At 55.4% G+C, this 26,698-nt stretch overlaps 1 protein-coding gene across 3 annotated transcripts in view; it reads right to left on the reverse strand.

Annotated features, from left to right (window-relative positions):
* TSNARE1 (t-SNARE domain containing 1) overlaps positions 1-26,698 on the reverse strand; it is a 122,424-nt gene that overhangs the window by 23,108 nt on the left and 72,618 nt on the right. For all 3 annotated transcript variants that reach the window (XM_058565021.1, XM_058565019.1, XM_058565018.1), the window contains 4 exons: positions 17,011-17,101; positions 13,191-13,265; positions 12,613-12,669; positions 2,639-2,800 (listed from right to left, as the gene is read on the reverse strand). In XM_058565021.1, coding sequence (XP_058421004.1) covers positions 2,639-2,800; positions 12,613-12,669; positions 13,191-13,265; positions 17,011-17,101 — 385 coding nt within the window. The remainder of the gene's footprint in view (positions 1-2,638; positions 2,801-12,612; positions 12,670-13,190; positions 13,266-17,010; positions 17,102-26,698) is intronic.

Raw genomic sequence — 26,698 nt, forward strand, 5'->3', positions numbered from 1 at the left:
GCACTTTGTCACTTCCCACAGGATGATCTGGGGAGGAGGAGGGCAAGAAAGGAAAGAAGGGACACCGAGAGGAGCCACCAGCTCTGCACCCTCAGCGCCAGCCCTGCGCCAGGCCCAGCGTTCACCCCATAAATGCCTGCCAGAGGCCTCGAAGCAGGAAGGAATCGGACGTGACGTTAACCTGCTGCTGTGACTTGATTCCATTCTCTGGGCCTCAGTTTCCCCGTCTGTCTACACCCCCCACCACCCACCCAATAAGGTAAGTCCCTGAGAGCAAACAAGAGCCTGAAAGGGCGTTCCCAGACACCAAGTGTCACCTCGGGCGTCTTCGTGAATGCACACAATTGTGCAAATCGAAAAGCCACGGGGATGTGGGCAGCTGGTGCGGGGACAGAGTAGGGGGATGGATTGGGGGTCTGGTGGCAGGGTGGAGTGGGGGAATGCAGTGGGGGACAGAGTGAGGGGTCGGGGGGGGGTCATGGGGGGATGGAGTGGAGGGGTGGGGTGGGAGGCCGGTGGGTGGATGGAGTGGGGGGTGGTAAGTGGCTAGCTCAGTTCCACATGGAAAGTCTGCAACCGGCCAAGGTGTGAACCCCAATGTGTGCCTTCCCGCGGCTGTTCCCACAGCCCCCTCCCCAAAACACCGGCCCAGGACGGCAGCCCAAACCCCTGCAGGCCGCGGTGGCTGTGCAGAGACAACTCCCGAGAACCCTGAGCAGTTGGGCTCTGGGCCATCCTGGAGGGGCCTGGGGATGCCTGCGTGCCCCTCGGGCCCCGGCTGGGCCTCTGCTGCCTCCCTCCCCGCGCTCCTGGCTCACACCGGGGCCCCTCCCTCATTAGTCACGTTTGAGATGCTCTGTCTCCAGGACAGGCTCTAAACCTGGAGCAAGGCTTTCTAAAGGCTAATGACAATTTGTGTTTGTCTTTCCCATTTTCAAAGACCACAGCCAGGGAGGCAGGGAGCTGTGGTGCTCACTGCCTTCCAAACCCATGCCGCCGATGTCCACGCCATCACCCTCCAGCCTCCGGCACCTGCTGCCATGCTGCAGATGAGAAGACCGAGGCTAACAGGCGAGGCTGGCCACTACCCACGGGCCCCCTGCTCACCCCCAGCTCGGCTCTGAGGGCCACATACAAGACTGAGGGATTCAGGCCAGCCCCACGTCAGCCGCAGTCCCCGGTCAGCCCAGAGCCCCGGCTCCTCTCCCGCTGGGCCCAGGCCCCAGCTGAAGTACTGCAGGGGCCTCCACGTGGGGCCCCCTCGCCCCTGTAAAGCCCACCCCTGTCCCCGTACTCACCACACAGAGAACCAGAGCAACGCCAGGGCCTGCTGCCTGACGAGTGAGAACCTCGCTCACACGGGGCCCAGCTTCCCCCTCTGAACCCCACCCTGGGGCTGCCAAGCGGCATGGCTGCCCCTCAGCCCCTCAGCCACCAGCAGGCTGTCCAAGGCACCAGCTGGCCCCAAGCAAGATGCTGCTTGGAACCCATGGCCCATCCTGCGGCTTCAGCCTCAGGAGTTAGCGCCCATCTGCTCAGGAGCTCCCAGCCTTTCCTGGGGGGCAGCCCTCAGACTGCCTGTGTCCTCACACCTGGGGGCCAATGGGGCACCTGCACGTCCACTCCCTGGGGGCCAGGACAACGCCAAGTCGATCAAGAGCAGCCCCCCTCCTCCGCCCCCTTCATCCCACCACGCACAGGGGTCCAGACTCCCCAGCGGTGTGCCCGAGGGGCTGTGGGGGCTCTTGTAAGAAGGTTTCAGTTCCTGAGCTAAAGGAAGGAGGCGTCCCCCGGCCTCTTGGGCCCCCAGCACCCCGAGTCACTAGGGGCAACAGCTCCTGGATCTGTTTCTCAGCTTCTCCGGGAAAAGCAGGTCCTGCTGCCACAGAGGGATCAAGACGTGTGCGTGTGTTTGGTCCTTCTCTGGATCGTCCCAGCAACAGGGAGTCCTGTCTTCCCAAGAGCAGCCCCGCGCTGCCTCCTGCCAGGGCCAGGCCAGGAGCAGCGCATTCTGAGGAGCGAGGACGGGGTGAGGAGAGCAGGGGCCCGCACAAAGACCCTGAGAAACAGCACCCCACAGGCCCAAGCGGGAGGGCCCCAAAGTACGGGGGCCCAACTCTGCCTCCCGTGGGGCATCCACCTCCTTCCGGGACATAAGATCTACTAGTTGGCGACATGGCGATGGGTTCTGAGCCGGTGACTCAGTTTACCAACTTGTCCAGGCCCCTGTTTATCTAGAAGAAGCTGCTTGTAGGGGACCTTCATTGCTGAAACCCGGCCTCTGGGAGCTCAGGGTGGGCAGGCTACTCCTCCTCCTCCTCTGCCTGCAGATGAGGAGACCGAGGCCCAGAGGGAGGATGGAGCGTGCCCATGGCACAGGTCGGGGCTCGGACCCCACCGCCCATGGTCACACACATGCGGGGCCCAGACCCCACCACACACGGTCTCACGCAAGGGCTCAGACCCCAGTGCCCAAGGTCACACACACGGGGGGCTCAGACCCCACCATCGACAGAGGCAGCATGTCCCCGCCAAGGCGTCCAATTGCTGAGCTCTGAGTGCACGTCCAGCACCACGGGACAGGAGGCCACCTGCACACTCACTCACACACTCCCACGCACGCATGCCAGGCCCTCACCTCGATCTGCAGGATGGCCTCCTCGCGCAGCCGGATGGCCTCCAGGTCCTCCTCAGTGATCTCCGGAAGCAGCGCCTGCTCCTGGCCCTGCCACATGCTGTCACTCCCGTTAAAGATCTTCTCATTGTCTGCCAGCTCCGCAAAAGGGGCCCCAGGACTCTGCTGATGACAGAGACACACCCCGTTACCACAGGCACACCTCGCTGCCACCAGGCCCAGGCCGCCTCTTCCTCCCGGCCCCTCCTCAAGGCTGAGCCTGAGCTCCCAGACGCCCAGAGGCTCAGGGAGTCTGCGTGTCCCCCAGCCCCCAGCTCTTGGCGAGGGGAGAGGAGGCGGCAGCCTGGGCTCTGCAGCCCTGACGGGGCCGTGGGCTGGGGCCTGCACCCTGTCGCTGGGGGACATACCCACAGGGCCATGGGGCGCTGGAGGCTGCTGCAAACGGGGAGCAGGGATGAGGGACAGGTGGACACGGGTCCCTGCCCTTCCACCCGTGTACCCCTCTGGCCATCCCAGGTCTAGCTGCAGGGAGCATTCAGCAGGACCCCACTGCCCCGCCCAACTCGCGGCCACATGGAAGACCCTGCAGAGCACAGTCTCCAGGTTCCCAGCTCTCGGGAGTCACGGGCCTCTTTGTGAACCCCCACAAAATGCCCCCAGGAGCACGAACACAAACCCTCACTTCTTGTGTGGGGACTGTGAGTCCCCGAAAGCCTGTCCCAGAGCTGGTCACAGGCCGGAGGTGTGGCTGCCGGGCAGGGGCCGTGCACACAAGGGGTGGACACCACACAGAGCAGGGCACAGACACCACCAGGGACTCCACGCCCCACAAAACCCCCCTCGCTCGGACCAGGGATCCCTGACCAAGCCCGAGGGATACTTTTAAGTTGTTTTATTCTTTATTAATTTCTTTAACTTACAAATTTTGAAATTCAATAAAATGGTGGCTTTTCCGTTCAATGAACTTAATTCGCTCTCTGACGGGGCAACCTGGGCACAAGTGAGCTGGAATCCTCCCCTGAAGTGTCAGATCCGGAGTAGGGGTTTGGGGGTGTCTGTAGGGGGGCTGCCCCCACCCTGGGCACCCTGCAGAGGTGAGGGAGGGCAGGAGGCGGGAACGGGACCCACACCAGAGCCACGGCTTCATGTGTACATTTGTAATTTGACTGAGAATGTGCAACAACAAATATTATTGATCGGTACCCCACGGCCCCTCCCCCCGTTAGGATGCCAGAAATGGCACATCCTGCTCCCCACCCTCCCGCAGTCCGCGTGGGTGTATGTGCGCGAGTGTGTACATGTGTATGTGAATATGTGTGAGCGTGTGTGTGAATGTGTGTATGTGAATGCATGCATGTGTGTGAAGGTATGTGAACAAGTGTGTGTGTACACAAATGTGAATGTATGTGTATACGAACGTGTGTATGAACGTATGTGTGTGTATGAGTGATTGTGTGTGTACGCGCGCACGCGCATGTGTGTGAAATCAAAAGGGCAACAGGAAAGGGCAGAGGACAGGCAGAGCCATGGGAGGGCAGCCTGGCGGCCAGTGCTCCTCGCCTCACATGTGTCACAGCTCCATGGAGCCAGCTGTCTCTGACGCTCCCGACCACCCTGCACGGGGTGGCCGTGAGCCCATATCACAGAGGAGGACGCCGGGGCTGGAACAGCCAGGCCAGGAAGCCAGGGATCCAGCTCCAACTCCAGCACAGAGGCGCTGCAGGGCAGACACACAGAACCAGGAGAGGGACGCTGCCGCCCGAGCCCGGGCGCGTGGAAGAGGCCGCCAGAAGCCAGGGCTGGAACAGCTTTCTCCCTGGCCGACTCCATCCCCCGAGCTGCAGTGGGGCCTCCTCACCTCTCCCCTGCCCCAGGGTGGGTGACCTCAGTTCGGTCTGGGTGCTGACCCTGACCACAACGCCCTCCTCCTGACCCAGACAGTGCTGTCCTAGAGGCAGGGCCCGGTGGGATCCTCCAGAAGTCGGCGCCGGCACACGGACAGACGGCGGGTGCAGCTGCCACCCCACTCACCCAGCGCTAGTATACAGCTCGGGGTGAGCCCCTCCCGTGAGTGTGGGCAACGGGGACGGGACTGGACTGCACCTGGCCGTGGCTCACAGACTCCTCTGCGGCCGCCCATCCCCAGCGCTCTCTAGGCCAGTTGTCCTGGAAGGCGCTGCAGAGGCGGCCACGTGCCTGTGTTCTGCTGTACCAGCATTATGGGACCCTGACGTCTGCCTGAAAGGAAGACCACCATCCCACGTCCCGTGCAGCTCAGGGTGGTCGCAGGGCAGAGTGCTGGCTAGGTTGATGCCAGCGGAGGTGCCACGTGGGACACCGGGGGCTTCAGGGCCCACTGGGCTGGGGCGACCCTGCAGACCCGGTGAGCAAGTGTCTCTGGGTGGCAGTTATGGGACCGCGCTCGTCCTCCCGGCAGACCCTCCTCCTGTGGGCCCCCCCACAGCGGCAGGGGGGAGAACGGTCTAGAGGCTCCCTTGTCTCCCGCACACTTTCAGAGGCCACGATGGCCCGCCCGTGCCAGGCCCGGGGACAAAGCGGACGGACGGTGAGAGCTTCTGCATGGATGCGCGGCACTGCACTTGGCCGGGCACTGAAACCAACAAATCCCACAAGGAAGAACCTCAGCACACTTGTGACAAGTGCCAACACGGGCGGGCACGTGATGCTGCGAAAGCCATGTGTGCGACTGCGCCTAGGAGGGCTGACGTCAGGTGGCGTCCTGCAGGAGGCCCTGGTGGTAACGGGACCAACAGCATCGACAGCCGCCACCACCGCCAGCACCGGAGCTGTTGGGGGACACGGCATGAGGCCAAGCACTCTCTTTCTCTAGTTTTGCTCACAGCCCGCGAGGTGGGCTCGCTCACTCTCCGTTAAGGAGGGTGACCGTCTGGGCCCACACGCGGGATGGTGAAGCCCACGCTAACCCGGCTCTCCTTCCAAAGCCGCCATTCTTCCTACACACCACGCTAACACGGGCGAACCTCTTCCCCCGGGAGTCGGCGCAGGCCTTTAAATACATAAATACGTGAAGAGATGAATGTAAGATAAAGGATCTACAAAATCTGTTGACAAGTGCTACGAGTCCAAGGCAGCAATTATCACCTCCCCTTCCCGGCGTGGGCGGGAGGAAGCAAGCAGTGCCAGGCGGGTGGGAGCGGAGGGGGGCTGGCCCCGAGCCAGACCCCGCGCCCCCCTCCTAAGCTGCGCGGAGCCAAGTCACAGGTCCTGGCCCAGCACCAGCACCACTGGAGGCCCCGGGCCAGTCACGCACATTCTCAGGGTCTCAGCGTCCTGTCCGTAGGGTGGGAACAGTGACCGGCACCCCGAGGTCGTGGCCCGTGCTCACCACAGGTCAGCTGTGCTCCCACCCGTCCTGTCTCCCGACCGTGCACTGCCCGGCACACTCCTCACCACCACCAGAGGGACGGCAGCTGGTTCTCCTCACTGACCGCACATGCCCTCGGCCCGCGGCGGCAAGGGAACAGGGAAAGCTAACTCTGTCGCTTATAGCGTGTGATCCTGGCAGGTTCCGAACTTCTCCAAGCCCGTCTTCATTTCCGTAAGATGGGCTGACACCACCATGTCCCCCAGTCACGGAAAGAAGCGAACAAGATGAAGATGGTGAGACCCAACCACCTTGCCAACGTCAGGAGGCGCACGTGGAGGCAAGATGCCACCTGAGCCCCCAGGCGGGAACAGGAAGAACCATGCCATCTGCAAGGTCAAGTGAGTTTCGGGACACAGGACGCCCCGGCCTGCGGGTGGGATGCCGAGGGTGTGCGCCTCCGCAGAGCAGCATGTCCACCACCTCCCAACACGGTCTGTTCTAGAACGGGGCACCCGGTCCCGCACTCCACTCTGATTCCGTCAGCCTGGGCACCCTGGCGTGGGGCTCCTAAAAGCTTCCCATGTGGTAAGAGCCACCCGAGATGCCCTCCCCTGTGCGCCCAGGGACAGAAACACAGGTGCGCTCACCATGGCAGTGTTTGGAACTGCAAAGCCCTGCCAACAGGAGAAGAACCTGGAAAACCGATGGCATATCCATACAGTAAACACTATGGACCAGGTAAATGAACAAATCAGATATGCTGGATGTAGGAAGTGCCACAGGATGGGACGTCACCTTCCTTGGAGTTTGGGGTTTCAGTGGAAGCTCCCCAAAAGCTGAGAGCCAAGGATGCTGGCCCTCCCTGCAGACGGGTAAGCGTGGGCCAGCTGCTGACCCCCTGTGTGCTCTCCCCCCACAGGTAGTGGGCCGCCAGCCCCGAGTGGCTCATGATAAGAGAAGGGAGGAAGAAACGGCTGAGACGCCTGATCCCGCCACGGCCCCTCTCCTGAAAGGATCAGAAAGCTCCCTTTTATTCTCTGCACAAAGGCCCAATTTGGGTCTTTAGCTCCAAAGCCAGGATTAGGGATTTGCTGGCAAGGCGCTGGGGCTGCACGGAGGGACAGCCGTGTGATGGGTTTCCAGCTCGAGCAGGGCCAACAAAGGCAGCTTTCTGCTCCCTCCAAGGCCAAGGGTTTGGGTCCCACTCTGACAAGTAGGGAGGAGACCACAATCCCACGTGACTGCGGAGAGTGGGGCTGTGATGCTTTCCCATGAGAAGAGGTGACGCCCCATGGGTGTTTGGGGAGGACGCACGGTGGGGTCAGCACGGCCCCGCCCAGGGCCAGCGAGGAGAAGGGAGCCCAGGGTTCTTAGGGGCTCTGGGAACTGGGCCACTTTCCCACGTACTCCAACTCTGGGATCCACGTAGGAACATCCACGACCCTGGCGGGAGGGCAGGGGTCAGGGGTGACCAGGCACACGCTTCAGAAAGACAGCTTCTGGTTAGTAACCCAGGCTGGTCACTGGTTTCTCCAAACGACTATTTGTGAGCTGATGGAAGTTTCTGGAGGCTCGTCAAGCCCAGAGTGCCAGAACCCGCATGACTGCAGCGATCCCTCCCCCGCACCCAAATTAAATAAAGGAAGGGGGGCCAGGGGCAGCTCTCTGCCTGTGCCGTGTGGAAGCAGCGCTGGGGAAGCACCTCTCTGCCGCTGCGGACGCAGCACGTGAGCTCTGGTGGAGTCTGTGCAGAGTCGGCCGACGGCGGCAGGCTGTGGCCCTGTTCTGTTCAGTTGTTGTGCTGAGTATAAGGTGTGTGGTGACAGAGCACTGTGGGTTGACTCGGCCCTCCGACATGCACTGAGCACACATTCACGTGCCCACGAGCCGCTAGGACGTCCGTCTTGTGGCGTGCCTGCCTAACGCTTTTGCCCTTTCATGTTTTAGAATTGCGCTGCCTTTTTCTCATTGACTTGTAAGAGATCTTTATATATGATGGAGATAAGTCCTCTTAAGACACATGTTGTGCAAACACCCTCTCTCACTTTCTGAGAGTTGCCTCTTCACTCTTAAGGGTGTATTGATTTTAACAAAGTCAAGTTTACCCATCTTTTCTTTACAGATAGTACTTTCTTGTCTGTGTAAGAAATGGTTGCTTACCATAAAGATGTGAAGATAGCCTCCTATGGTATCTTCCAGAAGCTGCATTGCCTTATCTTTGACATTTAGGTCTATGATGCAGCTGGGGTGTTTTGTGCAAGGGGCGAGCTGGGGTAAAGGATCTGTTGGGAATGGCAGTCTTGAGCATGCGGTCTTCTGCCTCTTCAGCCACATAAGGACGGGCCGTGGGCCTGGAGCACTGCCTCACCAAGAGATGGAGCCCTCAGGGCTGCGCTGGGCTCGTCACCTCGTGTGGGAATGTCGCACCTTGTTTTAGACTCTATGCACGATCCTTTGTTCTGCTAAAGCGTGCGCATCATACAGCACCCAGCCAACCCCCGGCTCCGTCTGTCCCCTGCGGGGAAGGGACCAGGTCCTTCTGCTGCATTACAAGGGGGTGCATGCAGGTCAATGGCCCTGTCAGCTGCCTGGAGGGACCCGCTGGCCACGGGGGACCATGCCCACTGTGGCAGCTGATCTTGTTGTCTCTCTCTAGGTGAGTAAAGCGTAGTTCCCTCAGTGACTGACTGCACTGTGTTCCTCGGCAACCCCGATACTGAGACACAGTGGATGGACAGGAGTGTTTGGACTGGGACTTGCCATCTGCTCAGCAGGATCCTTTTTCCCAATTCAAACATCCAACTGATCCAGTATCAAGTCCAGAATTAATCTTCCATTTCCCACTGCACGGCAGGACACCTTGCACAAGCCAGGCGAGCGTGTGGGTGGGTCTGCATCTAGATTCGATTCTGCTCCCCCTGCTCTGTTTGTCTAGCCTTCAACAAAGAGCACACCTGTAATTTCTACAGCTTTATACTGTGTTCTGACACCTGGTACTGTAAATCCTCCAGTTCTGTTCTTCTTCAAAACTGTCTTCACTATTTTGGGCCTTTTATATTTCCATACATATTTTAGACTCAGCTTGACAATTTACACACACATCACACACACACACACTCAAAACCTGCTGGGATTTTTATTTGGATTGTACTGAATCCACAGATCCATTTGGTGAGACTGACATCTCTATGTATTGAGTTTTCCACCCTATAAACATGGTATGCCCTCCGTTATTTAGATCCTCTGTAATTTCTCAGTAATGCTTTGTAGTTTCCTATATAGAGAGGCTTCTTCCTAGTTTTGACGCTGTTATAAATGGTACCACTTTCTAAATTTCACTTCCAAATCATCTTTTGCCAGCACACACGATGTTTTCCTGTATACCAACCCAGTGCCAGTCAGCCTGTGACATTCACTTAGTACTAATTCTACATTTATCTGCAGATGCATCCACGTTCTCTAGTTACACAATCACGCTGTCTGTGAAGTGATCTCTTCCTTTTCTTCCTTTTTTTTTGCCTCACTGCACTGGATAAACTCTGGCACAATGGAATAGTACCAGACCCAGTGTCTCGTCCTCACTCTCAGGAGAAGAGATTCTCATCTCAACAGTAAGTGTGGCGCTAACTGTAGGGCTTTTGAAGACTCTTCTCAGATCAAAGGCATTCCTATCCATTCCTAGTTTGCTGCGAGTCTTGACCACCCCCCTGATGGGCGCTGCATTTTATCAAACACTCATGTATCTGTTGAGATGGTCACGTAGATTGTCTTACCTGTTCTGTTAACGTGGTGAATTATAGCAGTTATTTCTGAATGTAAACCAACCTTGCATCTCTGGAATAAAGCCCACTTTATGACGATGTATTGCCTTTTCTACATATTGCTAGCTGTAGCTTATTAATATTTGGGTTAGGAAGTTTGCTTGAGTGCCCAGGAGAGAACATGTTATGTTCCTCCTTGTGAGGCCCTCGTAAGAACCTGGAGGCCTCATACAGCAAGGTGGGATGTCTTCCTTTTTTTATATTCTCTGTAAGAGTTTGTGTAAGTTGGTATTATTTAGTCCTCAAATATGTGGAAGAATTTACCAGTAAAGCCATCTAGATCTGCAGTTTTCTTGGTGGGATGTTTTTTTAATTATGGATTTCATTTCGTTAATAAATATTGGGCTTTCTAGATTTTCTATACATCTTGCTAAGTTACATTTGTCTAAAAAACCTTATATTTCATCTAAGTTGTCAAATTTATTGGCATAAAGTTATTTATAACATCTTCATATTACTTTTTTTTATTTGTAGGATCTGTAATATTTTGATTTTCATTCCTAATACTAGTAATTTGTATTTTCTCTCTGTTATCTTGATTAATCTTGTAACGGTTCAACAATTTTATTAATCCTTCTAAAGAAGCAACTTTTGGCTTTGTTGAATTTGTCTACTGTGCGTGTGTTTTGTATTTCATTGATTTCTGCTTTTTCCTTCATATTTTCTTTGGATTTAATTATTTGTTGTTTTTCCAGCTTCTTGAGATCAAGAATTAGATCATTGATTTTCACGCTTTCTTCTTTTCTAATAAATGTGTTTAAAGCTATAAATTTCCCTCTAAGCACTGCTTTAACTGCATCCAACAGGTTTTGACTTATTTTCATTTTCATTTTTGTTCAGTTCAAGATGATTTCTAATTTCGACTGTGATTTCTTCTTGGATCCATAGGTTATTTCATCCAATTGTATTCTTTAAATCCTCAACCCTTGGCAATTTCCTTTTTGTTATCAGATTCTAATTTAAGTGCACTCCAGTTAGAGAACATACTCAGTATTACGCCAACCTTTTGGAATCTGTTGAGACTTGCTTTACAGTCCAGCACATGCACTATGTGTACCTGAAAGAAATATATATTGTCCTGTGGCTGGATATGGTGTCATAAATATCAATTAGGTCCAAGTGTATTAATTAATAGTATTGAGTAAATCTTTTATATCCTTACTAAATTTTTTTTTTCAGTCTATCAGTCATTTAGAGAGATGTGTCAAAATCTCCAACTACGATTGTGGATTGACTACTTTTCCTTTTATTACTGTCAGTTTTGCTTTATATACTTTGAGGCTATATTATTAGGTACATATAAATTTAGAATTGTATCTTCCACTTGAATTGACATTGTATCCTTATGAAACACATCTCTTCACCCCCAGCAACACTCCTTCATGTGAAGTCTACTGATTCTGATATTAATATAGCTGAATAGTTTTCTTTTGGTTAGTGGTTGCACAACATATCTTTTTTCCACCCTTTCACTTTCAACATTTTTCTGGATTTATACTTAATGTGTGCCTCTCCTAAACACTACATAGTTTTTTTCTTTTAACCAAGTCTGACAATCTGTGCCTTTTAATTGGAGGGGTCAGTCCATTCTAATTTAAAATAATTATAAATGGTATAAATCTACCATCTTATAATTTGTTTCCTATTTTTCCTGTTTTTTGTTGATTTTTCTTTTTTTTGCTCTCTTTTAAATTAACCAAGTTTTGTTTTATTATTTCATATGTTCCTCTCTATTAACTTATTTTATAGTTTCTATTCTTGTATTGTCCTTTTAGTGCTACCTACAGAAGGCAACACACATCCCTGGCTTATGACAGTCTACCTTTAGTATTCCTGTCACCTCCCTGGTGACGCACGGACATTACAACACTTTAACAGCATTTAAATCCCATGTGCTCTGTGCTACGTTACCCAAGTATTCTCCTTTGCCCCACATCTCAAACCCCACAGTCATTATGATTATTCGACAGTCACCATGAATTCAGGCACATCCACATTTTATTGTTCTCAGTGCTCATCGCTCCTTCCCCCATTATTGTGCTTCTGTCTGAGATCCTCTTCCTTTTTCTACTTTTAGAGTTCTGTTGATGATAAATTCTCTTAGTTTTGGCTCTGTAAAAATGTATTCACTTCACAGAAATGTCTTCCCCAGATGCAGAACTCTAGGTTCATGGTTATTTTCTTTGAAGATGTCTTTCCACTGTCTTCTGACTTCCATTGTTTCCTTTAAGGAGTGAGGTGTCAGTCTCATTATTCTTTTAAAATAATGTGACATCTCTCAAGCTTGAATCTGCTTTTAAGATGTTATTTTTGTCTTTGTTTTCAATATTTCATTATGATGTGACTAAGGGTGGTTTTTAAGAAATAGGATAAATGTACCCGATTTATCCTAGAGCTTCTTCAATCTGTGGCTTGAAGTATTTGGACATTTTTGGAAAATTCTCAACCATTACCTCTTCAAATATTGTTTCTGTCCATTCTCTCTCCCTGCTGTCCACTTAGGACTCCAATTATCCTCTTTTCTAGATCTTCTATCAGTTTCTGCTCATACAGGAGGACTGGTCTGACAGTTAGTCCTGCACAGAAGAGGAACTGCTGACAATCATTACTGGGGAGCTTGCCCCGTGTCAAGCCCGTGCCAGAGACCTACGACTAAAATACCACTTTTTTGAAAGGTCATTTGTCAAGGCAGACCCCCTCAGACAGGTCCCGTCCCCAATCCTCCCCGCTCTTCCCTGGAGCACCAATGGCGCTGGACCCTGTGCCGTCCCGACGCCCACTGACCCTGGTCAACACTCGGCACCCACCTGTTTGCCACCCCTCTGTGCTGTGGGAAGCAGTGCTCTGGACTTCTCCGCAATTTTCTGTTGGAGAAAGCACAAGAGGAGGAGGTGGGAAGAAGAGAAAAGGCAGGGAGGAGAGAAGAACAGTCAGGTAAACGTGAAGTACCAGACAGAGACTGACAGCAAAGCAAACCTTCAGCTCCCAGAGGGAACGCAGCTGTCCCGGCTCTTGGGAACACGGGAAGCTGGGCTGGGCTCTGCTGACAGTCTGCTGGATAGCCTCCTTCCATACACTTATGCCCTCTGGGTCTCAGTCTCCTCACCTGTGGGAACGGGCGACACCTGTTCTTCCACCTCCCAGGAGGCCACTGTGAGGACGACTCGTAAGCAGCACCAGAAGGTAAACACCCTTCACTGCACACACCCTGAGGCCATGGCAGCCGGATTCTGGCAACTGTCAAGTGTCTGCAAGGCCAGCCCTTCCTCTGTTCTGGGGGACACGACCAACCCAGGCCAACCCAGGGACGAGACAGCCAGAGTCGGGGCTCAAGGGGCTGAGGCCCACCCAGCTGGCTGGCCAACTCTCCCTGGGCACGGCTCACCTTTTGCACCACTCCGTAGCGCTGAATGGCGTCTGAGAGCTGAGTTTTCAGGCGGTCCAGCTGAAGACGCTCCTGCTGCAGAGAGACAGCGTGGCTGAAACAGGCGGCAGAGGCACTGTCCTGCCCCCGCAGCCCCCTCCATCCCTGGGGTGCTTCCGTTCCCAACACTCCTTGTGCACCTCTGTTCCTCCTGGTGGCACCTCCACCACGCCCCCTCCTCTATCCACCACAGGCCTCACCGCCGTCATCACCCCGCTGCCATCAGCACTGGGCTCATCCCCATCTCCTTCACCCCAGTGCCATCACCTCACCCCTTCAAAAACCAGCACAGGCTCCACAGGCACAGCTGGCGTCCACGGACACCATCACCACCCAGCCTCACACACGTCTTCAAACCAACCATGGAGCCAGGCTGCTCGAACATGATATGCCTCTCCGGTCCCCAAACAGCCCACTCAGTGAGAAGTGCTATGGTCCCCATCTGACAGCTCAGGAGACCTCAGCCTCAAGTTCCAGGTGGCCTGTTCAAGGCCACACAGGTGGTGGATCCAGACCCTAAAGCCAGGCCTCTGACCCCAGAGCCCAGGTGCCTAATCACATGCAAGGCTGTACCCCATCACCAGCGTCAGAACCACAGGCATCAAACCACCCCTCCTGCCCCCAAAACCTCAGCCCTCGCGCCCTCCCTCCCCTCTTCACGGTCTCCATCCTCCCGCTGGAGTGAGACCTCGTCTGCCTTGTTCGCCACCGCATCCCAGTGCCCAGGATGCCACCTGGCACGGAGCTGGTGCTCAAGACATGCCGTCAAACAAGAGAACGAACGAGCAAGTGCCGGGACCTGGCACTGCCGCTCTCGTCTGCCGTGAGCACCACCAGGCCAACAGGAGCCCCAATCCTCATCTTCTGCATGCAGCACTGGCACAGACAAAGGCACACCCGCACCCAGTGCCCATGGACCAGGACGTAGACACGAGGTCCTGGTCCCTCCTACCCCAGCACCTCCCCATCATCTCCCAGGAGGGTCCTGGCCACTCTCAACTCATAGACTAAGCCCACCCTCCCCGGGGGCTTCTGTGTAGTTCCAACCTGAACTTGGCCCCTGGGTGTGGTGCTCACCCCTCCACCACCACCACGCACCACCATGCAAGCCCACAGACGAGAGAGAGCCACAGGTGTGCTAGCAGGCTGGCCACACTTCAATGAGACCAGCTTTCCAACACACACCTTTCAAAGGCACTCAATGGTCTCTGGACCCAATGGTCCCCCATGTGGCTGCAGCTCCATGGAGCCCATCTTAGCATCCAGGTGAGGCTCCTGTAACTGGCACCACATGTGTGCCCCAGGACAGAGCTAAGAGCCTGGGGAGCTCTTTAGTGCTTTTGAGCAAAACATCTCCAGCTCTCCAGTCCCTCAGCTCCACGAATCAGCACAGCTTTTCTTCCCCGAGACCAGTGAGCAAGGCCAGCCCGGCCCAGCCAAGCTGTCCTCCTACCAGACCAGGAGAGCCTCGAAGGGGGATCTCATTTGTATCCTTCTCCCAGCATCTGGCACAGAGCAGATGTTCAATAAATGTTTGTTGGGCTCTTAGATGGGTGGATGGGGGGTAGATGGGTGGGTAAGTCGGTGGGTGCGTGGGTGAGTGGATGGAAGGACGGACAGACTGGGGCTGGCGGGTGGATGGAAGGAAGGAAGGATATATTAGGCTAACAGTGATCCCTCTGAACTCCCAGGAGCTCACACTCTGACTCCCCGGCCCCCGTGGCACACACAGCGGTGAGAACTTGGGCTCTGGACCCACAAAGATCAGAGTTCAAATCTAGCCGGAGCTCCTGCCCGGCTGTGATGCCTCGGGCAGGCCACTCTCCCATCCTCAGCTTCCTTCCCTACAGAAAGTGGGCAGGAACACCAAGCTGTGGCAGTCAGGAAGACTGAAGGAGATGGGGAAGCAAAGATTCAGTGCAGCACCTGGTCTGGGGGAAACCTCTGCTGCCCGGGGGGTGGTGGTGGGGCTGTTACGGCCTTGACCTCGTCCCACAGTTTAAAGGACAGCCTCTTATCTAAGGGTCTATACTCCACAAAGTCGAAGACACAGCAGGCACTGAGAAAACGCCCACTGAACTGGACTGAATGAGTCATGAGCTTCACAGGAAACAACCTTCTACTCTGACTCCACGGAAACACCTCTCAGAATCGCAATTCATCGTAACCTGGGACCCAGCACAGCGCCTCACGTGATTTTGGATGAACGAATAAATAAGTGACGGGATGAAGGTGGGCACGAGCAAAAGAATAAAGAACAAAGCAACACATGCAGAGGCGACACTGAGCGCCAAGGCCACAACACCGCTGCAGGCGCTGGTCCCCGTGGTGCGTGATCCCCTCACATGGAGAGCCACGTGATGTCCCCCAGAGTTCAGCACCAGCCGCCCATCTCCCGTCCTGAAGGACGCCCGACGGCTGATTACTGAATGGTGAGCAAAGCAGCGCCAGCCGCTCAGAGCGAAGCTCCGCGTGCTTCCATCCACGGTCTGACTTGGGGCACCCCGTCCACCTGGTCTGGGGACAACTGACTCCTGTTCCTATGACATTCTTTTAGTGTGTTTTTTCGACCAAAGTGTACCTCAACTTTTAGAGCTGGGTCTACCATTTTTTATTAAAGTTTAATTTAAATTTTATTCAGTAAAATTCATCCATTTTGATTGTACAATTGGATAACTTTCAGCTGTACAACCATCACCACCAGCTGCTCTGGGAAGAATTCCATCGCCCCAAAAAGCTCCCCGTGTCCTGCTGCAGCCAATCCCGGTTCCTACTCCAGTCCAGGCAGCCACTGGTCCAGTGCTGTCCCCACAGACCTGCCTCTCCCCAGCGTTTCCTATCAGCAGAACCACACACGCGCGCTTCTGCATCTGGCCCCTCACTCGGCACACGGTCTCGCCAGCTCGCCCAGGGTGCAGCGGTATCGCTACCTCGAGCCGTTCTATTGCTGACCAGCCTCCAGCTGGAGACTGCACCACCACCACGTTAGTGCATCTTCCACACCTGGGTCAGAGCTTTGCTCTGTAAAGGGCAGACTTGAGTACTTTAGGATTTGCAGGCCAGTCTCTGTCGCAACTACTCAAGTCTGCCATGGTAGTTCGAAAGCAGCCACGATAATACGTAAATGAACGGGCAAGAAATACAACTTGATTTATGTAAAAGGACTCCTGCTCTACAACATTTGTGGGTTTAATGGTATTTAATGTTTTATGACAAGTGCCCTCTAACCTGTGGGGAATAGGGTAGGGTTTGGCTAACAAAGATGGGAGGGTGTGATGACCTGGCAAGGGAAGGGATGTGACAGGCCAATGGAGGAAGTGACCACAGCGATGGAGGAGGGCCTGTGGTGATGGGGGAGGGCCTGGGGTGAGGGTCAGGGCTGTGAAGAGGGCTGTGGCGCTGGGTATGGTGGGAACCGTGATAACGTTTGTGGTCTGGTGAGGATGGGGTTGGCGAGGAGGTGACTGCAGTGACAGGGAGGTTGCACGAGGAGGTGGCTGGGTGGATGACAGGGAAGGGGATGTTAATCTCCGCTCAGAGGAGCCCGGCCAGGAGGGCAGGGACCCCCAGCACCCACACCACGCCTGGCACATGGTGGGTGCCCAGGGAACAGGTGCTGCGTGAACGACTCAACACGTCGAGTTCTGACTGTGCAGCCACGCAGGCCAGGCCAGCCTGAGCATCGTCGCACGTCCATTTCCCCCACACCCCTCCCGCCACGCGTCCCCCACCCCCAGCCAGGTCGCCCCCCACCCCACCCTCCAGTCTCCAGGAAACGTACCCGGGAGCAGCCCCGAAGGAGCTCTGACATCTGCTTCACGGCGCTGGTGCTGGCGGCCACTGTGCTGTTGGTCTCCTGCTGCACCGAGTGCCTGAGGGGGGCAGGTGCAGATGGAGCGGGGGCCAAGGGGAGGACAAGAGAGAGCAGAAGCAGGGCCCAGGATGGGGGCAAGATCACAGAGAGGCAGGGAGAAGCAGAAGGGGGACAGCACAGAGAGGGCAGGGCACACGCGGAGACAGAGCAGAGGGACCAGCAGGAAGGAAAGAGGCAGAGAAGAAAGGAGGAGGGAAACGGGAGGGGCCGGAGAGGGACAGACAGACAGACACACGGACACAGGGGGCAGAACAGTGAGTGAGAGGGGTAAGAAGAGGGAGAGAAGGACACGGTGAGCTCCGGGCAGGGGCCAGCCGCACAGACACACCAGCCTGGAGTCAGCCACGGCCAGGGCCCTCACTCCGCACACAAGCTCTGTCTGGGTAGCGGCTGGGCCGCACCCCAAGGAGGCCAGGCAGGACCCCCTCTGGCAAGGCCTGGAGGTCAGCACTGCAGGATCCTCGGGGAGCAGGGTGGCCACAGACACACCCCTGGAACCACAGCTGGGGAACCTGGGCCCCTGGCCGGCCTCTGCCGGCCTGATGAGACCCCACCTCCAGACCCAGCAACACGGGGGGCCGGGCCCAGGTCTCCCCGGCCCCTCAGTTTACGACTCTGAGTGTGACACGGAAGGAACTGAAAGACCAGCCCCTCGCCTGCTTGGGGCTGACCACTGCGCCTCTGGACGCAGTGACACCTGGGCAAACCCTCCCCTCAGGCCTCTTGCGGGCACACACACCCAGGCGGGTGAGGGAAGGGATCTGGCCTGGCTTTGGGCCCGGCAGACACCAGAGAAGCCTTCAGACCCTTCAAGCTGCAGCCCGGTGCCCCTCCTCTGCTCTCTGCAGGCCCCCTGACAGCAGCAGTGGGCGGGGGGCACCGTGCTGGCCCCAGGATGGACACGTGGGAAGATCCTGAGAGCCAGGCACTATCTGATAAGTGGGCACCCTGGCAGGCACTGGGGAGCCCCAGGTCCCTGACAGTGGCCCTTGGGCCACACAGAGCATGCGGCATACAAAGAGAGGGGGACAGTCACCCGTGCAGGAAGGGGGACGAGAGTGGGACAGAAAGGAGACCCTACACCAGCCTGAGAGGGTGTGGGCTAAAGACAGCAGTATGTGAAGGGGACCCTTCCCTTGGAGGTTGCTAAGACACTACTGGAAAACAGCAGGAGGTATGTGGTCTTTCTCCTCAGGATTAGCTCACAAGGTCACTGATGCCACTGAGCCCTCTGTTCTCCTTGATGCACCTCCCCCCATGGCCCACACATATCCCCATGGCCCCCCGCACCTCCCTGCCGTGGCCCCCACACCTCCCTCCTTCTGTGGCTTGCAGTTCGCCCTCCCGACGCCCCCCAGCTCAGGGCCATCCTGCTCAAGAGGCCTTGCTGGCCCCTGGCCTCCCTGACCTCCACACACCTGAGCCGGAGCTCAGGCCCTGCCCCACCAATTCTGCTCCCCACACTCACCTCTTCGGTGGTCTCATGCAGCCTTGAGGGCTAAATCCAACCGTGTGCCACAGTCCCCCAGTCACATCCCCACCTGGGCCGGACTCCAGACTGGCCTATCCAATGGCCCCCTTGACATCTCCACCTGGACATCCAGCGGGCATCTCAACTCCACATGCCCAAACTAACTCCTCCCCTGCCCCCAGCATAGCTCCCGGCACCTCTGTCTGTCCAGCCCCTTGAGCCAAAAACCTGGGGCTTCCATCTTTGTCCTCTCCTCCTTCAATGCAGCCCACTGGCACATCCCAGCAGCAAACAACCGGTGTGACACTGGGAAGTTAATCCAATGCTGGCGCGTCTCTCACCCCACGGCTCCGGCTCGCCACCCCACACCAGGGCTACAGCCCGGCCTCCTCGCCCCTACTCTAGGCTGCATCACACTCCATCATATACCACAGCTGCAGCAAGCCTGTTACAGGAAAGGCCAGATCATGTCACTCCAAACCCCAGAGCTCTCCAATGACCCACGTGTCATTCTGGTCAAAGCCAGAGTCCTCCCAAGGGCGTTCCAGGCCTCACTCTGCATCTCTGACCTCACCTCCCAATGGTGCCCCATGCTCACTCCGCCCCGTCTCACAGTCTCCCCACTGTTCTCAAACATGCCCGACGCATCCCTGCCTCAGTGCCTCTGCACCGCTGTTACCTCTGCAGCCATGACAGACGGGTGCAGGCAGCCAAGCCCGGGGCTTCCAACAGCCAGCAACAGCTGCCTGGATGGTTAGGATGTGGCAGGAGTGGTGGCAAGTGCCCCCAGCACGCGCCTGAGGCCACCTCCCCTGGGAGAGCCAAGGGCCCCACACGCGCCTCTGCCGCCACTGCCCTGTGCACTCCTCCTGACTCCATTGGGCAGGGAATGAGCCGCACGGCCCTCTCATTCTCATGCCACAGCTTCACGGAGCCTCGGGTACCAGAACACAGAAGCCACGTCCAGAGACAACTGTCAGCTGCTGCCTGTGCCGTGCCGTGTCAGAATCCTCCCTGTCTCCCTGGGGAATAGAGAGGCTATGCAGGATCAGGGCAAATGAGGTCTCCTTACCTACCTGGCACCTCCCCAGGCACCACTCGGCCAAGGCCCTCTGCCAACAAGAGGATGCCAAAAAGCACACCCAAGACGTGGTGGCAGGAACACAGGAAGGAGAACCGCCAGTCAAGGCGAGGCAGCCAGGGCCACAGGGGTATCTGGAGATGGCCACTTCCCAGCTGCGCATTTTAATAACTAACCAGTACAAAGCCTTCCCTCACCGCTCCGACAGGGTGACCGGTACAGACCACCCCTTCTACCATAAACAAGAGAGAACTAGACAGTAATGAAAACACCAGGAAACAAAGGCGGTGGACACAGCTAGAGCAGTGCTCAAAGGAAATTATAGCTTCAGATTCTTATGTTAAAAAAGGGAAAGAAAAAAATCAGTGTCTTAAAGGTGCACCTAAGAAGCCAGCAAACTAAACACAAAGGAAGTGAAGGACAGAGACAACAGAGAGAGAGGTTGTAAGTTCAAGGACTAATGAACTACGAGACAGGCCAAGGATAGAAACAATCAACAAAACCAAAAGGTATTCTGTGAAAGGATCCAAAAATTGCACAGATCTAGACAAGTAGAGGGAAAAAACCACAAATTACCAAGATCAAGAATAAAAGAGGGATGTGGCTCCGACCCAACACGAAAAGGCAGGTAAGGAAATATTATGGATTAGATTAAGTCAATAAATGTGACGAGTAAGACAAAACAGAAACATTACTGGAAAGACATGAATTATCAAAACTGACTCAAGAAGAAAGAGAAAACCTAAATAGTTCTACATCTATTGAAAGAATTAAATTTGTTCTTAAAAACATTCCCACAAATACCAGGCACAGGTGGCTTCACTATCAAATATTTAAAGAAGAAACATGCATACCATACCAAGTCCTCCAGAACAGAGAGAAGAAGGGAACACTGCCGTTCCATGGGCCAGCCTCACCCTGACCCCAAAACCTAAGCCTGAGTCTAGAGGAAAAGAACACCACACATCACCTATGAACAAAGGAGCAAGAATTCTTAACAAAATAGGAGAAAGTTGAATCCAGCAAGATACACAAGGGATGGTATGTGATGACCAAGAGGAGCTCACCCAAGCAAGGCAAGGCTGGGCAACATTCACAAATCAGTTAATATAATTCTCATATTAACTGAATAAATTTAAAAAGAAGAAAATCAACTCAATAAATTATGCAGGAAAAAACATTTGACAAAACTCAACACTCATTCATTATAAAAACTCTCAGAAAGCTAGGGAAAAAAAGGGAGCTTGTCCAACCTGATAAAGAGAAGCTGGAAAATAAACCAACACTCGCGTACCTGCGAGGAGAGACGGGATGTGTCCCCAGAGGGGACAAGGCAGGTATGCACACTCACATCCTTTCTCCCGGCCTTCGACAAGTTTACAATATTCTAACTGTAAAATCACACTTTTATAAAGCTGTGATGGGGAGAAAGATAAGAAGCACAAAGATTGAAAACAAAGAAGTAAAACTACTACGTCACAGAAGACACGTGCAGCTGTGCAGAAAATCCCAAGGATTCTTTAAAAAATACCACTAGAACTGATAAGGGAATCTGAGGTCCGAGGTCACAAGCAATACACAGAATCAGTTGATGTTCAGTGTGCTAGCAGCCAATAATGGAAAAGTGAAATTTAAACAATAATACCTTTATAGTAGCATAAAAAACACAAAATTGATATGATAAATTTAACTAAATACGTGCAGGAGCTGTACACTACAACCTGTAGCAAGTGCTGAAAGGAACCAAAAAACACATAAATGAAAGAAAGACTCGCGGGTCCACGGCTGGGAAGAGGCAAGACTGTTAAGATGTCAGTTCTCTTAAATCAATCCATAGATCCAATGTAATCCCAAATAAAATTAGAGCAGGCTTTAAGAAAAACAGAAATTGACAAACATTCTAAAATTTATCCTGACGTAGGAAGGACTGGAGGTATCCAAAACCACGTCAAGAGAAGATGGACACGGCTGCAGGACAGGACAACGGATTTCAAGACTCAACGAGACTGACCACCCACAGATGGCCAGAAATTTCCGAACAAGGAGCCAACGTGCTCAACGGGGCAAGGACAGCCCTTTCAACAAACGGTGCTGCAACAACAGGAAGCTGTAATTAAACACGAGCCTGGACTCCTACCTCACGCCGCACCCCCTGTGCCCAGCGCAGGGCTCAGGGGCCGCGACACACAGCAGGCAGCCGCGAGCCCCAGGCGCCCCCCGGCCTGGGGTGGCCGGGCGAGTCTGCAGGAGGAGGGGCTGCCTGGCTAAGGCTGGACGGTGGGTGGCTGGCGGGCCGGGTGAGGGGCAGCATCGCCCACAAAGGGTGACCAGAAGGGCAACAGGCACAGAGGCGGCCCCGGGGAGGGACCAGAGTATCAGGCCTAGGAGCCGATCCCTCACCTGGAAGGTGAGAGGAACCAATAACTGGGAGGCCCCAGAGTGTGGCTGGACGTAGTCCAGGGGAGAGAGGGGCCAGGACTGAGGGGAGAAGGAGACACGTTTGAGCAGCACAGGCCGGGCTGGGTGAAGGTGAGGGACACCCACAGCCAAAGTCTGCAGTAGACAACTGGCCATGGGAGGACTCCACAGACGTCTGCTCCCCCACACGGGAAAGAAGCAAGAGAAGAAAGGAGGCACCTCACGACAAGGATCACCCTTCCTTGTTTCCAACAGGAGGAGAGGGAAGAGCCAGCAAAGGAGACTCACGCGAGATGGGCACCAGGGAAGGCCCAGGAGAGCACAGGCCACACAGCCTAGAAGCAGCTTCTAGAGAAGGGAGCATCTCAACAATAAAAAGACAACCCAGTTCAGAAATGGGTAAAGGCTTTGAATAGACATTTCTCCAAAGAAGACATACAAAGAGTCAATACGCACCAATGCTCACCCTCATTAGCGATCAGGAAATACAAATCAACTCCACAATGAGACGCCACTTCTCCTCCACCGGGACAGTGAAAATCAAAGACAGGTAACAAGTCGGGGTGAGGAGGTGGCAAAATCAGAAGCCTCGCACACTCCGGGGGGATGTAAGGCGGTGCAGACACTTGGGAAAACAGCCTGCAGTGCCTCAAAATGTCAGACACAGAGTTACATCTGACCCAGCAAGTCCACTCTGAGGCACACACCCAGGAGAAGTGAAGACACACGTCCACACAGGAACCCACACACGACGTTCACAGCATCATTAGTCACGATAACCAAAAAGAAACCAGCCAAACACTGATGAATGGGTGTGTCTTCATCCATCCAGGCTACTGCAACAGAATACCATAGCCCAGTGGCTTACAAACAACTGTAAGTTTCTTCCTTACAGTTCTGGAGACTGGGAAGTCCACGTTCGAGGCACCAGCAGATTTGTGTCTAGGGAGGCCCACCTCCTGGCTCACAGACAAGGGCTTCTTGCTGTGTCAAATTCCACTAGACCTTAAGGCTTAAGAGAATCCCCTCTGGCTCCATGCTCTGCCCTCCAGGCCCACTGGGAGGGAGGTCCTGCCTTCTGGACCCCCTGGGATGGGGATCTCGCCTGCACAGCCTTGCTGGGCAGGGCTGAATGCCCACACCTTTGCTGGGTGCAGCCCAGGCCATAGTCCTCACCGGTTGGAGTACACATTGGGGTGCTCTCGGCTCTGCTGGGCATTGTCCTAGTGGGGGCATTTTGCAGTGGCCCCACCCCATGGCAGTTCTCTGCCTGGGGGCCCCAGCTCTCCAGAGCATCCTCTGAAATCTTGGGGGAGGCAGCCTGGCCCCTACAGCTTTGCTGGGCACAGCACATGCAGCATCAGGGCCTGCCAGGGCCACACCTGTGACTCGGGGAACAGAGCCTGCCACGTGAGGGGTGAGGGGGCACCAGGCAGCAGAGGCATGGGCTCCTTTGAAATTGTTCTGTCCCACAGGCTGGCACTCTGGGCCTGTGACGGATGGGGCAGCCTCCAGCCATGATCTCCGAAAGGCCTTCAGGGCCCTCCTTCCACTGTCCCGGACAGCAGGTCCTGGCTTCTGTTAAGATGGCTGACTTACCTCCCCATTTTCCTGATGAACAGCATCTGGCCTCTGTTGAGATGGATCCACACTAGCCTCCTTGTCAAATCCGGCCCCAGCCTTGGTGTTTTCTCCCCAACAGTTTTCTCATCTTTCCAATATGGATAGGCTGAGAATTTTCCAAATCTTTAAGTTCTATTTCCCTTTTGATTGTCAATTTCATCTTTAAGACATTTCTCTCTTCCCGCATTTTACTGTAAGCATTCAAGAGAAGCCACATCCTCAACACTTGGCTTAGAAATTTCCTTAGCCACATGTCCAACGTTGTCCTTCACGGGTTCTACCCTCCACAAAACACAAGGACACGAAGGGGATTCAGCCAAGCTCTTTGCCCCTTCATGACAAGGATCACCCTTCCTCGTTTCCAACACCAGGGTCCTCACCTCCACCCGAGACCTCATCAGAACGGCCTGCACTGCCCACATTCCACTAACACCCTGCTCACGACTGCTGCCTTCTCCGAGAAGGCTGACTTTCTCTGCAGCCCTCTTCATGTCTTTCTGAGCCCTCACCGTAGCCCTGATGTCCACAGCTCTCAGTGCGCTCAAAACTCTTCTGCCTCTACCCACCATCTGGGTCCAGAGCCACTCCCACAGCTTCAGGCGCTCGTTAGGGCTGCACCTCTTCTCGGTACAGCTGTCTCAGCCCCTGAAGGCTGCTGTAACACCAGCACCACGAACCAGGTGGATGACAAACATTTATTTCTCACAGTCCTGGAGGCTGGAAGTCCAGGATCACGGCATCCGCAGATTTGGTGTCTGCGGAGAGCCAGCTTCCTGGTTCACAGACGGTGCCTTCTTGCTGTGTCCTTCATGGAGGAAGGGGACGGGAGCTCTCTGGGGTCTGTTTTATGAGGGCACTGATCTCATCACGGGGCCCCACCTCCTAACACCATCACGTCAGGGCTTAGGTTTCAACATGTGAATTTTGGGAGGACACAAGCGTCCATCCCACAGCGTGGTGTGTCCACACAGTGGAATATTACTTAGCCATAAAGAGGAGTGAAGGACGGGTGTGTGCTGTGACACATGACAACGTGATGACCCCTGTGTCTTCTCAAGGTCACCAGTAACCTCCCTCTTGCCAAATCCAACAGTCAGTTCTCCTTCTGCATTCCCCTCGATCCTTCTTCGAAACGTTCAAAAATCCCTTCCCCACTCCCGCTCCAGAGGAAATCCAAACACCTTAGCAGGCCCGGGTGGAGGCAGCAGGGCAGGAGGTGGCTCCATCACGCTGGAACCGTGCCCCAGTGGGAGGTTCTGGGAAACAAGCAGGAAACAGCTCGTGCTTTACAGTCCTCGTCCTGTGCCCGGCGTGGGCTCACCAACCCTCCAGCAGCCCAAGAGTCAAGGGCCCCGGCCTGCCCCGGTGCCCCACAGGCCAGGGGCTGAGGCTGCCCCCCACCAGCACTGCCGCTCTGCACAGCTGCTCCTCAGGCCGCTCAGCCGTCCCTGAGGGGCGGCTGTGGAGTGGAAGCCGCTGGCCAGGCAGGAACGCAGCCTCTGACCTGAGAGGCCAGGGTGACGGCTCTCCAGGCCTTCGGTGCCTCTCCTCGCCAGTCCCCCCTCAGCACTCCTCCACCCACAGTGACGGCCAGCTCCTCGGCCCAGAGGAGAGGGTCCTGTGCTGTGAGCCCTGACCCCTCCTGGAGCTGGTCTCGCCATCCTCTGAGCTCCCTGTCCAGCAGTGGGCACGGCAGACGAGGCCAGGCCAGGAGGTCAGCGCTTCACACCCAGCGGGCCACCTGTCCACCGCAAGGGCTCGAGTGGGCCCTCGTACCAGCAAGAGGACCTGAGGCCGGTCTCCCGAGTGGGAATCTTCACAGCGTTGTGAGCGCAAGCGAGGCAGAGGCAAGTGGGTGGAGGGGTCGAGTGAAACAAGCCTCGTCCTGGCCCGCCTCCACCAGCATGCTCCCAGGCCTCTCCCCCAGGCCCCGGCACCTGGCCGGCCTCGGAGACTGGCCACCGAGTGAAGGAGGGCGTGAGTGTGTGAACAGGGCCCCTTACCCAGAATCCCTTTGTAACTCAGGACTTGTCTTCAGCGACCTTCATCATGCCACTCCCTTCTAGAACCTTCCACCGGCTTCCCACTCTCTGGAAATGAAGCTCAAACCATCCACCAGGCCTGAGTGGTGTGGCCCGTGCCCACCTCGCCGACACCCCGCTTGGCGGCAGCCCCTCTGGCTCCTCAAACGCGCCACGTCTGCTGCAGCTTCAGGGCTTGCAGCAGTGTGGAAAAGTGGCCACAAAATTCTCTGACACTTCTCTACTGAGAGGAGGGGTCAAGTCCCTTTCCCTTGAATCTGGACAGGCTCAGGACTGCTCTGACCATGGAGGACGCAGAAGTGACTCTACGTGACTTCCGAGCTGGTCGTAGGAGGCAACGTCGCTTCTGCCTTCTTTGCTAGAACATTTGCACCAGAGCCCTGGGCTGACACGGAAGAAGCTCGGCTGCTGTGAGGCCGCCACGCTGTGAGGCAGCCAGGCTACGGGAGGAGACTGTGCAGAGGCTCCTGGGGACACCCCAGCTGAGTTCAGCACGGCTCACTGCTGATGCTGTGAGTGAAGAGGTCCCGATGCTCTGGCCCCGGCTGTGGCGCCACCCCAGGCTTTGAGGGGTCCCAGCCAAAGCCCCAGACATCCTGGAGCCAACAGGAGCCTCCCCCTGCACCTGCCAGACGCTGACCCACCAGCTCTACGGCTCTCAGTCCCACTGATCTCGAGGCCTTACCAGCCCTGGGGCTGCTCCAAGGTTTCCCCCAGAAAGCGAGCTGAGCTTCACGTCCGATTTTCTACCCGTGTCTCCCAGCCCCAAGACGACCGGCAGACACCACCCCCACGTCCTGGGGAAGCGGTCCTCCGCTGCTCTGCTCTCACTCTGTGGCCCCAGGAAATCCCCTCCCCTCTCCTGGCCTCGGCTTCCCCGCGTGTTAAAGGAGGGATCTGGGTTCCGTCAGCTGGAAGGGCCCTCCAGGCTGTGCCCTGCTGGGCGAGACCTGGCCCAGA

The sequence above is a fragment of the Diceros bicornis genome, chromosome 21 (genome assembly GCF_020826845.1).
Source record: "Diceros bicornis minor isolate mBicDic1 chromosome 21, mDicBic1.mat.cur, whole genome shotgun sequence".
Lineage (NCBI taxonomy): Eukaryota > Metazoa > Chordata > Mammalia > Perissodactyla > Rhinocerotidae > Diceros > Diceros bicornis.